At 34.0% G+C, this 19,007-nt stretch overlaps 2 protein-coding genes across 5 annotated transcripts; both read left to right on the top strand.

The window, feature by feature from the left end:
* The first annotated feature begins 4,643 nt into the window (after positions 1-4,643).
* On the top strand, positions 4,644-6,848 carry LOC105164093 (5-amino-6-(5-phospho-D-ribitylamino)uracil phosphatase, chloroplastic). Of its 4 annotated transcripts, none has more exons than XM_011082655.3 (2): positions 4,644-4,785; positions 5,341-6,848. In XM_011082655.3, the coding sequence occupies exon 2, from the start codon at positions 5,420-5,422 to the stop codon at positions 6,563-6,565; it is 1,146 nt and encodes a 381-aa protein (XP_011080957.1). In that variant the 5' UTR covers positions 4,644-4,785; positions 5,341-5,419; the 3' UTR covers positions 6,566-6,848. The 4 variants fall into 4 exon arrangements, with proteins under 4 accessions (XP_011080957.1, XP_088737144.1, XP_088737145.1 ...); XM_088881018.1 differs by having other exon boundaries at positions 4,664-4,792; positions 4,899-6,848; XM_088881019.1 differs by having other exon boundaries at positions 4,666-4,785; positions 4,899-6,848.
* A 1,866-nt stretch (positions 6,849-8,714) lies between these two features.
* On the top strand, positions 8,715-16,662 carry LOC105164094 (glutamate--cysteine ligase, chloroplastic). Its single transcript, XM_011082658.3, has 16 exons — positions 8,715-8,964; positions 9,778-10,124; positions 10,746-10,896; positions 11,200-11,307; positions 11,954-12,046; positions 13,311-13,394; positions 13,552-13,620; positions 13,689-13,759; positions 13,883-13,951; positions 14,072-14,165; positions 14,255-14,344; positions 14,426-14,506; positions 14,887-14,979; positions 15,811-15,891; positions 15,998-16,067; positions 16,364-16,662. The coding sequence occupies exons 2-16, from the start codon at positions 9,787-9,789 to the stop codon at positions 16,450-16,452; spliced, it is 1,581 nt and encodes a 526-aa protein (XP_011080960.1). The 5' UTR covers positions 8,715-8,964; positions 9,778-9,786; the 3' UTR covers positions 16,453-16,662.
* The last annotated feature ends 2,345 nt before the right edge of the window (positions 16,663-19,007 follow it).

Below are 19,007 nucleotides of genomic sequence, written 5' to 3'. Positions count from 1 at the left end.
TATTAAACGACGCCGTGTGCACGTTTAAATACGCCATCATCTAAGCTTAGCTAGGTTACTTTACTGGGCCAGATTTCTCCTAGAATTGTTATTGGATAATGTTGCGAATTATGTGAGCTTATGAATTGGATTTAGGCCCAAAAAAAATCACACTTGGGGAAATTGCACTTTTAATCCCATACGATAGAGTGTGTTGTACTTTGACCCACTGTTTAGAGTTTAATACATTTAGTCCCATAGGATGAATATTGTAGCATTTTTAGTCCTATATGATAAAAATTGTGACACACTTGGTCCTATGGATGTAAAGTTGTCGGCCTTATAATATTTATCCTAAGAGACTAAATCTGCTAAACTCGTAAACTGTGGATCAATAGTACAACACATCATATTGTGTGAAACTAAAAGTATAATTTTTTTATCACACTTTAATACATCATCGATACATAATTTGAAACATAACATGTATATTTCACATTTTATCGGAGCACTAACGTGTCATCCATACGCCTCCCATTTTTAATTTTTAATTTAATAATAATTTAAATTTTAAAATAACACATATTAATGTGCCATAAAAGTACAAGAGAAGATTTTCAGTTGTCCGCCTTTTGCCCGGAGATATTCGCAAATGCTTTAAAAGAAAAATTTTGAGCTTCTAAATTTTTGAGATGTTTGTAAGAGTTTATGTCTTCGTAAAAGTTATAATTTAAAATGAATTACAATAAATTTATTTAAAATTTGATATAATTATAAATATCATTTATTATTTAAAAAATTATGAATATTATTATTATTATTATTTCTTTTTACAATTTACACAATCACAAAAATAAAAGTCATTGCAAACGTTGTTTGGCAAGTGAGAATCGTATCTGTAGCGTGTGGTGTTGTGGTATCTCATGCAAGTGGTCCTAATAGAGACCAAAACATAAGTGTCCTATTTCTCCACTCTTAGTTGAAATTTGATGTCTTGTGCGCCTCTCAACCATTCATAAGAAGACACGTCGACAATTTTGATGTCAACCCTACAAAATTTTTGTCTGCTTACCTTGGCTTCATGTCCAAGTATTTGCAAAGAAGCATCCAACCCACTAAGAACATCAATGTAACAATACAAATAATTTATGGGATAATTTTCTTTCCTTAAATTTGTTGTAATTATTGTAGATTTTTTATAATTTAATAGATTATATTTTCGTACTAATGACTTTGTTTTTTCTCAAATAGATAAATTTATCATCTAATAAAATTTAAGAAATTTGTTGACGTAAGCAAAAAGGAAGTGGTAAAAATTTATATTTGTCACCAATTGGTCGAAATTATGGCATTTCGCGACAATCGATGACCCCTCTAGATGAAAATCATGAGGAGATATTCGTGTGAAGTTCTACCATCAAATTACGCAATTATAATGCTAAACCTTCGACTTACGCCTATTCAAACGCTCCAAAACTGCATCTAATCCAAACATATTCTCATTTCACGCGAAAACCTATACGAAATTAAAAATACATATTTTTCACTAAAATCTGAAAAAGAAAACAGAGACAAACCAACCTCACTAGTCAGTTAATGTGGTAATAACAAAATTTAGAATTTTATTTTGGAAGTAGTAATTACATGATAATACCAATTTCTCAATAAATCTGAAGAATACAAGATCAACACACTAATATAATAAACAACAGTAAAATAAATAATAATAACTTATGTAAAATAACACGCTCGATGGGACTCGAATCGATATCTTTAAATTTCTTATTCAACTTCAACTATGCTAAAAATCATTGTTATTTTAAAATGTTTATATATTGTCAACTTTGGATTGTAAAATTTAAATCTTTAATTTCATAATTGAATCCTCAGTGAAACCTATAGGAACAGGAGAAAAAGATGGGCAAGTGCACCACCTACCAAAGGGAATTGAAGGGAAATATATTGAGGTTAGGTAACTTGTTCTGGATGACTAAAATGTTGTACAGTTGCACTTGCACACGGAATGTTTTAAGTCAAATTTTTAGCAATTTTCACATATAAAATATTGAAATTATAAAATGTTGGGGTCCAATGATTAAAAATTGGAGATGACCACATTAATGTTGTCGGTGTGAATTTTTTGAGACGTTTCATGGGACTAAATTATATTTTAACGTTAAAATGACGATCAAAGTGGATAGATTGGGGCATTGTGTCCTAAATTAAGAGGTTGGCTCATATTTAAATAATTTGTGTAATGATATTAATATTTTTATGGGGTGTATTTGTAATTTTTTTCAAAAAGATAGGATGATGTTTATGAATGATATTGATGTTTTTAGTGACTGTACATATAATTATCTAAAAGGCATTGATGGTCTGTGTAAGTAGACCATAGGTTAGGGAGTATTAATATAATTATTTTTAAAAAATAGGATAAATCATAGTGACACCTCCTGAAAGTAGGCCAAATTACATACACCCCGTATCTATTGTAAAATTACAGCTACACCGCGATGAGTGTTAGTATAACTTTTTCATGGAGTGTTTGTTTAACCTTTGCTTTAAATAAGGGATTTATAATAGGGATAATTATATTTACACATCTCACCTGTTACCTTTTTACACACACAGCTCCCGCCTTTTGAAAAATTGCATAAATCACCCGCGACAGCCTTTAAAATAAAAAAATGTCTTTGTTGACTATGTTTATACTTATCTTCATGAATATTATTTTGACATCCCTTCTACCTTTTGATAGTTACATAAACACTCTAAGGGCATTTCTGTTCTTGAAAAATTATTTTAAAGGTTAATCGAGTCAACATGGATATTTTTGGGTTTTAAAAACTGTCAGGGATGGTTTCCATAATTTTGCAAAAGACATGAGTGGTTTGTATAAAAAGACAATAGGTGAGGGGTGTAAATGTAATAACTACAACTATAATCTCAATGAACGTAACTGTAATTTTAGAAATATATATATATATATATATATACATCTTTTTATCTAATCTTCGTAGATATCACTATAACAAAAAAATATAAACTCTATACTACTTACAGCGAAATCGGATGAGCTGTTTGTCTAAATGTTTTGAAACATTATTGATATTGACTAGTAATTAACAAATAGATGTAGAGGAAAGGAATGGAACAATTTTGATTAATTATATGAATAATATTAATTAACCCATAAATTCATAAAGTGAATTGAAGCTTCAGCCCTATTGGCTAAAAGGGCTTCACATTTTCACCAATTACTTATCCCTAATTTAATGGATAACATAAATAATTTGCTCCAACTCACCCTTGAAAAGGACTAATTATTACATTATAGTTTTATGTAACTACCCTTGTTTTTATCACTCCCACGTACCCTTTTGTTTTTTATTTTTTATAAAAACGATAATTATATAATTATATCAATATTTTAATAAAATGAGCAATCGAACAATATATCGTTTCGATCACCACGACAATATAACAAAAGCCCATAATTTAAGAACCTTAAAAACACCTCCGGTTTTAAAAAATTGAGCAGATTACGCGAGTGTTTATAGTGAAAGTTGTAAGTTGAAAATTAGTTGTAAAAATTAGTAAGAAATTGCTTATATTCTTAAACTTAATTTAAGCAGTTCAAAAATAAAAATTATAAAAAAAAACTATTTTTAATAAAATTAATAAATATATATTTTCAACATTTGCAAACAACCTTTGTATCTCTCATGACAAACCAAACTAAATTAAGGATTAGACAAGTCAAAATAGAAAGAAATTAAGCCTACTTAATTAAACTTCAAAAAAAATTGTACTCCAAGATTTTGTAGTTATTTATTTGGGTAAATAACAAAAGATTCATTTAAAATTTATAATAATTATAAATACTTAATCATTATTTGAAAAATTACAACCGCATTGAATTAATAATCATTTAACAAATACGTCTATAATAAAATATAATGAAACAAATTTATTAGACGATAATTAATTTAAAAATAGTTATAAATAATAATAAATATTTATAATTATAACAAATTTTAGAGGAACCAACCACCATATTTATTCTTTGAGCGGGCCCAAAGAATCTAGCATTACGTTTGGATTTGTGTTTTAAATATTTTGTTTTGTGTTTTGAAGATAGAGAGAGAAAAATAAAGATAAGTAAGTGTGCGTTGCAGATAGATGATATGTTTGGATTTGTATTTTGGGATAATTTAAAATATTTTAAAATAAGTGGTGTAGGTTTGATGCTGGGATTTGGGAGACAAAAATCACTGTTTATTGTCAAATTATATATTTTTTATAATTTTTATATATATAAATATTTTATGTTTAATGTTGTATTTTTTGAAGACAAAAATTACTGTTTATTGTCAAATCATGTATGTTTTATATTATATATATAAATGTATATATATATTATATATAGAAAGTTAAAAAATAAAAAAAATACACATATAAAGTGTAAAAACACAAAAACCAACATTGAGTGTAGTTTTATCTTATTTCAAAAAATGTAAAAACATAAATCCAAACAATGCCTAGAATTATGGAATTCCAAATAATCCATATACAAACAGTTTAGCATTCGGGTCAAACCAAAACCGCATAGCGGGCCGGCACACGGGTTCCCACTTCCCAGAAAGCCTTCCCCCAATTGTAATTTGCCCCCGCGAATGCTTATAAACCACACAAATTCGAAGAACAAAAGCCATGTCTTCAATTCCATAACAATAAAAATCTCATTCCTTCTCTCTCTCTCTCTACATTCCGTCATCAAAGCTCTTGTTCCCCCCTTCCCAGGTTTGAGGTTACTCTTCATTCCTTCCTTTGTTTTGTCTCTGTAAATATAGGTCAAACGCATAAGCAGACGTGATATTTTCTGTTTATTTTTGTAGTTGTATTGCCTTTTGCAGCTGAAATCATTTGGGTTTCGGAATATATAAAAGGATTTCTCCTTTTGTTGATCTTTCTGGTTGTGGGGTTGGATTGTTTACGGGTGTTTTCATTGTTTAATGTGGTAATATACTGTGTTGGCTGGGTGGGTGTTGCTTAAAATCCTGGAATTGGCTATTTAATTTGATGGGTTTTGAGTAAAGTTGGAATCTTGACGTTGAGGGCTGTGTTTTTTAACACTTACTTTCCTGTAAGAATAACTTGTGCGTCACACACTGAAAATAAGGTTCTTTCAGTGTAAATAGTGATTTAAGTGGTAAACAGAGGGGCAGTAGAAGTTTAGTGTTTATCTTTTGTGTATTTCTGGTGGATTCTATGTTCAATTATCCAATTACTTTGAAAGGATTTCCATAATAGAGGAACTATAAGAGAAATTACTTCCTAAGGATTGCCCTTTTGTAGTGGAAAGGCAACCAAATTGAGCTGTGAAGCCAAAATTTGGAGTTAGGCCGTTGTTGTTCTTGTGTTTATCGATTGAAATATGGTCGATTCAATTGCGGCAACATCCCTTTTGGGGCACCGGCCGATATGTGGGAGTTACTGTTTCAAGGATGTTTCAAGTAACCGGAAGGTGGATCCTGGCCGCCTACCTATGACCAAGTTTATTGGTAGGAGAGTTTCTAGCTCTGCCTCTTTGTGGATATTGGGGGTTGAGCAGCCACGGATGTCTATGATTAGGGCTCAAGCCATGGAATTAACCAGAGAGGCGTATTCTTATCGTGAGGAAGAGCGAATACCTAGAGACTTTCGGTATGGGATTGACACCGGTGTGGATCGTAGACCTGGATTATGGCCGCCAGAGAATAAGGCGGATAATCCTGCACTTAGAAATCCATTGCTTCGGCAAGAAAGGATGGGTTGTGGGTGGTTAGGTGCTATATTTGAGTGGGAAGGAGTGCTGGTTGAAGATAATCCGGATCTTGAGAAGCAAGCTTGGTTGGTTCTTTCTGAGGAAGAGGGAAAATCACCACCACCAGCCTTCATGCTTCGGAGGGTAGAAGGTATGAAGAATGAGCAAGCGATTGCAGAAGTTCTCTGCTGGTCAAGAGATCCAGGTGAACTTAAGAGAATGGCATCTAGGAAGGAGGAGATTTACCAAGCTTTACAAGGTGGGATTTATAGATTCCGTTGTGGTTCCCAAGAGTTCGTGAACGTCCTGATGCATCACAAGGTCCCAATGGCTTTGGTGTCCACCCGACCAAGAAAATCACTCGAGAGAGCAATTGGAGCCATTGGGATCGAAGGAGTATTTGACGTCATTGTGGCGGCGGAGGATGTCCATAGAGGGAAGCCCGATCCTGAGATGTTTGTATATGCAGCACAACTTCTGCAATTCATACCAGAGAGGTGTATAGTTTTTGGCAACTCAAATCAAACGGTTGAAGCTGCACATGATGCAAGGATGAAATGTGTTGCCGTTGCTAGCAAACACCCTGTTTACGAGCTTGGAGCAGCCGATCTGGTGGTGAGACACCTTGACGAGCTCTCAGTGGTTGATCTCAAGAACCTGGCCGACATTGAATCAGCTGAGTTTGGATCCAATGAACCAGAGCTGGAGATGGAGGTTGAGGCAGAAGACGACCGGCACCCATCCTCATCAGTTGGCGTTTATGATGATTTCTGGTGATATTTTACCAAATGTACAGCGCTTTATCCTTAATCTAATTCTTGGCCATGAAAGCCTACTGTTGATCACGTGTATAAAGAAATAGGAGACAGAAATACAAGGGTTGAATTTGCAGGAGAAAATAGTCGAAGAAAAAGGAACTGCAGAAGGTAATCTACATTGGATTGCCATGTACTCTGTGTTGTATGTATTATATGTACAAATAATACGTCTTTAGACTTCCTGTATATGTCCAAAATCTCAACCTTCTTATTGAATTCGTAAGTTGATATGATTCTCAGAAGTAAGTACCTGGGAGTGTTTCTTGCATGCACTAAACTCCAAACTCTTGGTCTTCTTCATTCTTGGTGTTTCCATGGTTTCTGTTAGTATTTATCTGCAAGAAGGCTTAAATGGAACTGAAAGCCGTAGTATACAAACATGTTTTTCCATTACTAGATCATCTTGTTTTGCATTAGCCATTACAATCGTTGCATTCTTACCATTCTCTGGAAGTAGATGTTCACTGACATCATAATATTAGTCAAAGAATAGTACGGATACAATACAATTGACAATCAAAGAATATAAGGATAATTAATTGTGCTCTCTTAAGGTTTGGTGTGATCACATGCAGATCATTTATGGTTTGAGAAATTATATTTAGTACTCTTGCTATTTGTTTTCGTACAACAAATAGATCAATATGTTAGTATGGTTCATGAAATTTGCTGACAATAATAAAAAAATTAAATAAAAAATCATATAACTTATTACAGATTTATTGGAAGTCATCAATAAATACTCATATTTTGGTGGAGTTCAACGTTTTGCATTGACCGTTAATCCAGGGGATTGAGTAATAAATTTAAAAAATACAGAGAGTAAATGTTACGTAAGTCAAAGTATAAGGAGTAAGGTGTATTTTACCTTTATTTTAAGAAAAGATGCTATTAATAGTCTCTGAAGTTTGAGTTTTATTTATTTGGGTTATAAAAATTAAATTATATGCTACCCCAATAATCGAGTCAATATTTAAATGCAAAGGTTGTTAAATACGGTCTAAAATAATAAAATAAAATATTTTAGTATGATAGTTAAATTCATATAATTTTGTCAAATTTATAACAGACATAATCATCATTCTTTCTGCAATAAAGACTTAATTCATTAAATTATTCAAGAATCGACTCACGAAATGCTACTAACAAAAATTTTGAAATTCTATTTTGAGCATTTGATTCTATAAACTTTTGGAGACTTATAATTCGTTAAAAATAGAATTAATTTTAAATTTCTTTTAAAAATATAAAATTATATTTTCTTAGAAATATATTTTAAAATTATACTTACACTATCTTCCAAAGTTTCTATTTATAACTGTATCTCTTTTGTTAGAACGAAAAGATTGGCCCCAAGAAAAGAAACACATAAAAATTCTAATTAGCATTCTATATAAATTATTAACTTATTAGTTTTCATTAATCAACGACTACTTTTTATTCAAAGGTAATAATTTGTTAGTAATATTTTATTATAATTATATATATATATATTATATTTATCCTGTTATAAGTATTAAAATTACATATATATTTTTGGTTGAGATTAGTTTTTTTTGGTTAAATTCTAATAGAAGGAGTATATTTATAAATAAAGAATTATTAGAGGGTGATGCTAAGTATAATTTCAAATGATGTTTTTGGGGTGAAGTCTAAGTGTAATTAACCTTTTAAACATAATAGTTTCATATGAGTATGAAAACAATTCCTTCTTATAAAAACGAAAAAAATAATTTAAATATTAAAAACTAGAAAACTACAAATTAAATACGAAGAAGTGAAATAATAATACAAAGCTAAATATATTTTGCCATTTTTTTTTGTTAATTTATAATTTCAACTTTATAAAATTGCACTTCGTCATATATGACTAATTTTTGGTTGATTTTGCTATCAGAATAATATACCATATAGTGCATATGTGGTATTTAAGAGCAGAAGAATCAATCGAAAAACGGTCATATATAATATAGCACAAATTTTTAAAATTAAGATGATAAATTGATATAAAAATAAAATTTGATGATAAAATATAAAAATAAATATAAGCATATATATTTCGTTGAGTGTGGTAGTGGATGAAGAAGTCGTTTTAGGAATCTTTATGATGAGGTGACGTGTGTGACGCCAAGTGGGAGGGACCACAGCAAAGAGAGTGGATGGTGCCGCACAGTTCAGTTCCCCGTGCCCCCTCTCCACCATTCTTTTCCGGTCCTCTCTACTCAGCTCACTACATAATGCTAATGCTCTATGCTCTCTGCTTCTATTTCTATGTATGAATTCTCATAATTAATACGCTATTTTCACATCATCCTCAATTGGATGCCCACAGAAGCACGCACTCTGTGTTACACACAGGTATTTTTTTGTTCTGTTAATCAGTAGTGCTTTGTTTTTTTTTTCAAGATTGAGGTATATTGGTTGAGTTTCTTTTGGTTTTGATGTGAGGTTGTTGATTATTGGTGTGGGTTTCCTTTAATTGGCTAGTTTGTTTCGTCTACCGAATTCGAATTGCGTTTAAATGCATTTCATGAGTTCAGCACTGATGAAAGAGCGCATGTTTCTCTGTGGTGTTTCGATGTTTGAATTTAGTCATTTGAATTGTTCTTTGCTCACGGGGGGTGTCGGAAAAAAAAGTGTAAATTAAGTCCGTTGATGTCCAAGAGTGTGAAGGTTCATTTTGCATGATTTTTACTAGCTTGAAATGTAACTCTGTGTGTGTGTTTTCTGAAGCTCAACTGCGGATAAATTTGTGAACGTTTTCGGTTTATTAAGGTTCGCATCTTCTCCAAGTAACTGTCGGCCCATTTCTGACTGCATGATGCATAAGACATCATGTGGTGTGATCCTTGATTAAGTCAGCTCTGCAGTATCAACCATGGATGTTGACAATTATGTGCTGCTTCTCAACCTGAAACTTTATTTTACTGTGTGATCAGTCAAAAATGGAGTTGCAATACTACACTGCATCTTTAACTCCGATTACGAGCTCGTAAATATGTTTAACTTGCGCACTTCTCAGTTGAAACAAAGGTGTCTTGAACCACATGTCATTTTGGAAATTTGTTGCATACCATGTTGTATTCCGTGTCTTTTTACTAAATGATGCTGAACCAACAAATTTTTCTGTTAGAAAGGGGGTTCCATAAATATAGTTTGCTTATTTTTCAGCTTTGAGGCATGGCATTGATGTCCCATTCTGGTTCATCACACTGCATTCATTCTGAGACTACACAGTGTAAATCAAGATATAATGGAGTTAATAGCTTTGCTGATAAAATGGAGGCAGCTAAAGCTAAGGGAATCATCTTTGGTTTCCATCCTGCTTCATGGAGTTCCCTGAAGGCGACAAAAGGCTGGAGTTTAGATGGCAGTGAAGTTGGACAGAGGCGAGGGCATTGTGTAACTGTTGCTGCGAGTCCTCCTACTGAAGATGCTGTTATTGCATCAGAGCCACTTACAAAAGAAGAACTTGTAGGTTACCTTGCGTCTGGTTGCAAGCCTAAGGAAAAATGGAGGTTGAACTTCTAGCTCTTGTTGGTAATTAGATTTTAATCACATTCTTGTTGCAAAGAGATCCTCATGTTTCAATGTGTTCTTTAAAGCTGTTACTGCTATTATTTGCCCAAAGTTTAATGGTAATTTTTGGTGATAAAACAAGCAGTTTGGTGGGACTAGTTTCCAATATGTTTGTGTTTCATTTGCTTTCAGAAGATGAATTATGAAACTGCTGAGCTATATGGCTTATTTTAGAATAATTGTTTATTAGGTGTTAGGAAAGGGTCAAAGTCATAGTCCCATAACCGAGATCACTTTTCATGTTAGTCTTGGAGGTCATGCTCTGCTTTTGTTTTTTTGGTGATATTGGTTAGTCGAAGGTGTTCATATCTTGTTCCATTTGTCATGAAAACCTAGGATCGTCTTATGATTTATTTATCACTATCATGATTCTAGGCCTTCCAAAGTATATGAACTGGCATTTGTTTCCTTGTCAGCAATCTCAACCTGCAGTTCTGTGTTATTTCTTTCTCTCGAAGCTATAGTTTTTGAATTTAATTGTGGCATGTTTATGTGTTGGATGGTGCATATGTCAGCCGCGGATTGACATCTAACACAACCAATGTCATTGTAACATACAGGATAGGAACTGAACACGAAAAATTTGGGTTTGAAATTGGAACACTGAAACCCATGAAATATGAACAGATAGAAGAGCTTCTCAATGGTTTATCTGAGAGATTTGATTGGGATAAAATAATGGAAGGTGAAAACATAATAGGACTTCAACAGGTGTGTCCTTTTCTTTCTCCAGTTTCTAATGTGATGTGTGGTCGAATTCCCATTTTTGTTTATGCTATGCAGCAGCACAGTGGTATATACAGGAACACGCAGTTGCTGCAGTAACATATCATTTCCCCCTGTTCCATCTAAAAAACATGTTACTAAACCCTTCTTTTCCATGTTAAGAATTTACTCAGTATGAGCAGCATCTTTCCCATTTCTCATATGCTTGCCATTAAGACGTGCATTTACATTGCAATACTCTGTTTCTCTCAATGTAGTTTCTACCAAAACTTTATTGTTTATTGGTAGGGAAAACAAAGTATATCATTGGAGCCTGGTGGTCAATTTGAGCTTAGTGGTGCTCCTCTTGAAACTCTGCATCAAACTTGTGCTGAAGTCAATTCTCATCTTTACCAGGTTGGTAGACCTGGGTCTATATGTAGCATGAGCAATCTAGTATTCTGGGTTTGTCCTTCCTAAAATTGCTTTTCACTTATCAAGAGGTTCTAAGCTAGATTTTGGAAAATACAATAATATGCAAGTGTTTTTCCTGAAAATGCATGGAGGAATTACGGTGCATCATCTGTGAGTTCTTCTGAATTGCATCATTTTGTTGAAGAGTTATATAATATGGTAAATTTGTTCTGTGGAATGTGATAATGAACTAGAGTGTAAGATCATTGGCATGGAGCGCTTCCACATCATGAATTCAGGCTATGCTATCTTTGGCTATCACAGTTTAGTACGTGTTTTAAGTGTGAAAAATTCCAATAGAAGTGTAAAACCATGTCTACGGACCTTCTTTAACAGCTATGACTTGTTATTGTGGCTGTAGTGACTTTTTTGTTCCTCTTCCTTCCACTGCATTTCTTTGCTTATCTCATTTGTCTTCTAGTAATCCAATGAAAAGTGGTTCTTTGATTTGCCAGGTGCAATACTGGGAATATGTTCACTCTGTGTGTGTGTTTTATGTAAATTTCAGTTCTGTTGTACACAACTCACCTTGACCGGCCAAATCAGACTCCAATTTGGTTTAGTGTAACAATTGTTACAAATTTCTCAGGTCAAAGCAGTTGCAGAGGAGATGGGAATTGGATTTTTAGGGATTGGCTTTCAGCCCAAATGGAGACGTGAAGTCATACCAGTAATGCCTAAGGTAATGTCTATATAAATTCTTTCGTTGGGTGTCAAGTGAGGCAGCAAATTTTGTTGTGATCTAATGGAATATTTTGTGTTATGTACATTTTAAGATACTGTTAGCTAGCTGGGATATATCTTTAAAAAGAACAAGCTGAAAGAAATTCAACTATAATCATGTGCAATAAATATGGGTGCTTCTGAATCTTTATGAGTGGGTTGGGTCAATTACTCCATACGCAGCTTAAAAATCTCTATATAGGAGTTAATGTTCTTAATTTGTTGTGGATTTTCCTTTCTTGACATCATTAAGGAAAGAAGAGCAGAAAGTTCAATTGAACAGGTCATTTTCTTTTAGGGAGGCAAAACAATCAAATACATCATTTATTGCAATGGGATATCGAAGACCAATCATTATCTATGGCTTTATATCAAATCATACAAGAATACCACATAAAGAGAGAAATCACTGTTGATTTAGATAAACACAAAAACATAGGTAAGGTTCGAATCCTAGACCTCTTAATTTTTGAGTCTTGGTGTTGGCCTCAGAGTTAGCTTTTGGTCAAGACCTCATTGGGGATTGGATCAAAAAAATTTGAAGTGGACAAGATTGACAATTTTGTTTGTGGTACAACTCTAGACAGCAGACTAGGGGTGTTCGCCAACTCCAAAGTTGTGCATGTTCTTAGAAACTTCAAGCTACCAACTGTACATCTGCACCTCAGGAACTAACGGGCTTGTGTTGCTATGATATGCGTGTGCATAAGTTGGTATTAAGTGAGTCTGATACATTTGAGATGTTTATCTTTCTATGCAATTCTTTCCTTTGGCTCAGAACGGATGAAAATATTTAGGAAACAGATTTTTAGTGGATTCTTTTAAAGCCAAAATAACTTGTGAAATAGAGTCATAGATTTCGACAGAGTGAGATGCACATATGCAGAAAATAAACATCGTGCAGTCATGAAGAGCAACTTCTTCTTGTTGTCACTGATCATTTTCCTTAGTTTCTTTACATCTTGATCATTAGTGTTTCCAAAATTGATGAGCAGTTATTTCTTATTAGCTCTATTCTAATCATTGATGTTAAAAAAATTTCAATATTCATGATATTTTATTTAAGCATGCAAAATCCATTTCCTTCAGTTAATATGAGTTACTTTGTGTGCATTTTAATTTGTCCGTATCTAGCAATTAAAATGATCTGATCAACTGAAGTCTAGCAATTATATATGATCTGATCAGCTCACTCTACATTCTAACAATATAATTTGGCTCAGGGAAGATATGAGATTATGAGAAATTACATGCCCAAAGTTGGTACACTTGGACTTGATATGATGTTTCGAACATGTACTGTCCAGGTGAGGAATTTTTTAACTTTCATTTTGTGGATTTTCTGTTTCATTGATATTCCTTTGGTCATTGTCATGCTTTATTTGTATCCTCCAAATTTCCTCTTCCAAGGTGATATACTATAATGGTTTTTCTATGAGCAGTTGTCCACATTGTGTGATACAGGTGAATCTGGATTTTCATTCTGAAACTGATATGATAAGGAAGTTCCGGGCTGGTCTTGCCTTACAGCCTGTAAGTTGATCACGTATTGTTCAGGAACTTATTTGATTATATGGAATCTCACTTGTTTCTCAGAACAGATAGCTACAGCGCTGTTTGCAAATTCACCTTTCACTGAAGGGAAACCAAATGGTTTTCTCAGCATGAGAAGGTAGTAATATCTTCCATGATGGAGCCTCTTGAACGTTTCATCCTTGTCCTGAATATTGGTCTGAAATTGTATATCATTAATTGAGGCATTGATTTTACGTTATCATTCTGTTTTCTGCCACAGCCAAATTTGGACAGACACTGACAATGACCGTGCTGGGATGCTTCCATTTGTCTTTGATGACTCTTTTGGGTAAATTTCCTTGTATCTCTGACTCTTTGATTAGGCGGATGGCAAATCTTACAATCATGAGAACTAAGGAATTAACAGCCTACTTCATGCTTAAGCCTGTTTCTTTTCTTGTTGGCACAGGTTTGAACAGTATGTAGATTATGCTCTTGATGTTCCAATGTACTTTGTCTATCGGAATAAAAAGTATATTGATTGTGCTGGGATGTCCTTCCGGGTTCTTATCCATGCTTGCTCTTTGAATTTCTCCATTATGTAATTCTGCTATATTATCATGTGACTAATTCTTATTTGAATTCGCTGCAGGATTTTATGGCTGGGAAACTTCCATGTCTTCCGGGTGAATATCCCACTCTTAATGACTGGGAGAATCATTTAACAACAATATTTCCAGAGGTTTATATTGTGTCTAATTGCTTGAAAATTTATGCCAGTTACCTTGATGGTTTTCCTGATTTTGGGCATTATCAATTTCAGGTAAGACTGAAAAGATACTTGGAGATGAGGGGTGCTGATGGAGGACCTTGGAGGAGGCTGTGCGCACTTCCTGCTTTCTGGGTATTTTCTCTAAATTTGCATAGTATCTTACCTGGTTTACATGACTGGGATTTTATCAACTTAGGACAATAGAAAATATAAATTGGGTATGGGTAGTGATTTGCATGTTCTTGCTGAAGAATTAATGATGAGCATTCAGTAATAATTGTACTTTTAGTTCCTGTAATGTGAGAATTCTTGATCTCCTTAGCAGTTGAAGGGAGTAGTTGTTGCTGGTAGTAAAGAGTGGGACAGGAGGAAACACCCGAAGAGTCACTTGTAAAATGCATGTTTTTGACATAAAACCTGTTCTGATTCAGCATTCCTGCTTAGTTATGGTTTTGCACATGATCATAATTTTTGGTTGAAATATGAAGGTCTAATACTATTATCCCTCTCAGGTGGGTCTCTTGTATGATGAGGTATCTCTACAAAATGTTCTGGACATGACAGCTGATTGGACACAAGGAGAAAGACAGATGCTAAGGAATAAGGTAACATGTTTAACTGGCTGACTCTGACTCTGATTTTAATCATTTTCAATGCGATAAACATTCAAGTACAGTGAAATCATATCTATGTGGTTGCTTGGAATTTGTTTAGTGTAAAAGTGAACTTTTCCGCAAGTGAAAGAGAGAGATCTTGATGGTCTTCTGCAGCGGCAGAATTTTATCCATTCTATGTTGCTGTTTCTGCTGCATCTGAAACTGCTCCTTTCCTCTTATATTTCTGTGCATGTTGGGTTATTGGTCACCATTGTTGTCTGCTTTCTGATGGTTGAAGTTGCTAAGCCATACACTTTTATAGATCTTAACATCATCACTGGCAGAATTGCACGTCGAATGATTTCATAGTTATATAATGTACAATGCATTCATGTGGGGTTCAGAGAATTTGAGATTTTCTTCTGTGCGCGCATGTCTGCGGAGTGCATGCATCCTATTTAGCAAACAAGATTCAAGTGTTCACAGCACCTGCTACAGAGAATTTCTTAGAGTAAAATTCATTCTGTCTTCTGCCAACATGTACATTACATTATTGCACGGTTTTACTCGTTAAACGCAGTTCAGACAGCATGGATTTTCGTCTGTGCTACGGTCTGTCATCAACAATCTAAATCTTACTATAGCTTTGTACATGAGAGAGTAAACTATTATCACCTTTTACATGTTTGATGACCTTGGTGTTTGGTGATTTGGAGTTTTGACTTTTGGCTGAGTCCTCTTTTAAAGAGATAGTATCTTGTCTGGCCGTGCAATATCATTTCTGCAGTTGGAAGTTATACAGCCATGAAACTCCCTTTTTAATCCAAAACTGTGTAATAGGTGCCAAAGAGTGGCCTGAAGACGCCATTTCGTGATGGACTGCTGAAGCATGTTGCCCAAGAGGTCGTAAAGTTTGCAAAGGTGACTTAATCATTTTTTTTGGTGCACTTAATAGTAATAGCTTTATGTGTCGACTATTGATCTTTCTTCCTACCTGCTCATTCATGTGCACGATTCTTTCTCATAGGATGGCCTGGAAAGAAGAGGCTTTAAGGAAACCGGATTTCTAAATGAAGTGATGGAAGTAGTTAATACAGGTAAGGAATGAAGTCATTCTTTTTTCATTTTTCCAGGATTTTTGGAGTTAACCTCCTTCACTCCCATCTCTTGGTATTTGCTGAGTTGAAATAACGCGACATGTGCGAAATCTGTTACTGCTTATTCCTAACATGGACATCAAGAAAAGTTTCCTTGTCTAGCACGCCCCGATATAGATATTTGGTTTCTTGGTCCATTTGCCTTCTTGTATGTTTTTACCTTCTGTCCTATGTTCTTTAGTGCCTCCTTGGAACCAATTGTATTTGATATTTCTTGTGCATATTTGTCCTGGCAGGTGTAACACCAGCCGAAAAGCTCCTTGCATTGTACCATGGGAAGTGGGGACAAAACATCGATCCTGTTTTTGAGGAGCTGCTCTACTGAGAAGCTCGTTCGACAATCCTTCTTCATGTCCAGCCAATTCTTATGTTCGTTTTGCTCCTCTGAATCAATCCTTAAGGTGATCTGAGAAATCTTGCGCAAAACTGCAAGCCTAATTTTTGGTTCTTGTTTATCAAACCTTAATATCTGCAGTAACTGCTAGATTTTTGGCCAATCTTTCTCAGATAATTAAACCTGACAAAATTTGACGTACCTCCCTGGTACCAAGCTGCATTCTGTAGAACAACCAGTTTTGAACTTTTTCATAACGTTATCGACAGTGAAAAGAGTTAACAACGTTAGCGATACTCCATAGCTGAACAAGAAAATGCTCATAAACAAGATGCAAGTTGTTGGATTCTTGCTGCTGTAAACTATAAATGCTCAAGAAAACATAGTATCCAGACAACCCATGACTTTGTCACCCTCAGGATCCAGCTATCCTGAGTCCATGTGGATGTGGTATTGTGCCATGTGCTCCCATTCTTCCCCTGCTGCCCTACCATGTTATACTCAAAGATATGTACAACTTCCCACCACCATTATTGGCATTGGCGCTTCACCCCTATTTTACTCAACAATGAAACTCCGTCCTCATCGACCATTACCTTCTGTGCAATTTGACGGTTTTCAAGAACAAAATATGATAGTTCTTGGGACATTTTTGCATACTTGGTGAAAACTTAAGTTATTTTATCGTACTGCACCTCCACGGATTGCTTTTGATTATCTTCGATCCCATGTTCATGTACGATGAATCCTACATTACAGCTTCGTGAAGAAGACAGATACAACTTCAACCATGTACTTCATGCAAAGAATGTCAAACCAGTTCAAACATATTTATTTTTCTTGTGGAATATTCTTTATTTTTAGGGCACGCATGCCTGTTAAAGATTTGATACGAGGGGGACTGATTGCACTGGAAATGGGTATCTATTTAAGTCATTTCTGACCTTTAAGTCATACATTATGATTTCGATAATTTTATTTTATAATATATTTATATTTTCGTGCAATTATTTGTAATCAAATTGGGAGTTGGTGAGTGCTGCTGCAAGCTGTAGAACCATATCTTGGACATATATAGTTTTATTACAGGAAAATATCAGCATAAAATATATCCTGTCATGTCTTGTTCTTTCCTATATGTAATATTATATATTTTGGTCCCGCGAAGCTGATTGGGAGATATTTGGACAGGATACCCGGTTTGCAGTTGTCCCCCTTAGTCAACAAAGTCGCTCATACATGCCATCATCTTCACCTCTGTAGTACTCGTAAATATTCATAATTTACAAAAAGGGTCTCTAAGTTGAATGATTTATATCCTATGTTTTCTTCATTTTCAGTTTAAATAGCACAAGAACAACCTTGACTTAGAGGTGTTTGCAAGTATTGAAAATACCTGCTTTTGAATTTGGAGATACAATTTCTACTTCATTTAAGTTAAATAAGCTAAAAGTTGTAAGCTGGTGAGAAGATGCTTATTGCAATTTTTATAAATAAGTTGAACTTATCTATGACATTTTCATAATTACATTTTTTCATCTGAATTTTGACTCCTTTTACACTTTGACATCTAAACTTTTTTTGTGTCAACTCATCATCTTAACTTTACAAAATTTTACATTTTATCATTTATAACTGTTTTTCAACCAAATTTTTTTATCGAAAAAACATTACATGCAATGCATGCGTAATGTTTAATGATTATGTGATGTGATATTTTTTATATATGCACAACATGTGATGTTTTTCCAGCAGAAAAATCAACAAAAAGAGGATCATGCAAATTTCGCAAAGTTGCGATGATAAGTTGATACAAAAAAAAAAAAAATTCAATAGCGAAATATAAAAACTGGCATAGTTCGGATGACAAAATGTAATTTATCTTTATTTTTATATATTTTAGAACTACTCCTTCCCATAATGGTTAAAACCTATCCACTTCATAATAGTTAAGTAATTTTACAAATAAGCTGGTAAATTACCCCACCTTTTTACCAAACACTTTTCTATCAATTTTTTCTATTTACTATTATTACTTCCAAATACTCTCAATTTTTACATCTTAATCACTTCTCAATTTTTTTCTAAAATTAAGCATCATTTGGAGAAGTATAAATTTCTGCAAACACCTCTTGAGCTATTCCCCACTATGCTTAGCAAAATAGATCAAGTTTGCCTATCAATAACAATGAACTTATAGTGGGGTGAAAGCTGTATAAAAAGAATGACAAGGACATTGGATTCCATATCATGAACCAACTCTTCCTTTTGTTACAACTTGGAAGCTGGAAATTGAGAGAGTGAGAATCTATAATGAGAAAAGACATCTCAATCGACAGAAAAACACTCAAGGCTTCAATAATTGAAGCTTCACCTATCTAACCCCTCACCCCCAAGTTGGCAACCGACGATTATTATGTTTAAACTCATTCTTTATTATCAAGAAACATTAAAAATAGAGAAAAATATCACATCGTCGCCCTCAGAAATGAATGACACAATCTACCATGATAGTTGATCGTCACGTTTCACTAGTCGCATAGGGT

The sequence above is a fragment of the Sesamum indicum genome, linkage group LG6 (assembly GCF_026168435.1).
Source record: "Sesamum indicum cultivar Baizhima isolate 11 linkage group LG6, ASM2616843v1, whole genome shotgun sequence".
Lineage (NCBI taxonomy): Eukaryota > Viridiplantae > Streptophyta > Magnoliopsida > Lamiales > Pedaliaceae > Sesamum > Sesamum indicum.
This window is presented reverse-complemented; position numbering and strand designations above follow the sequence as displayed.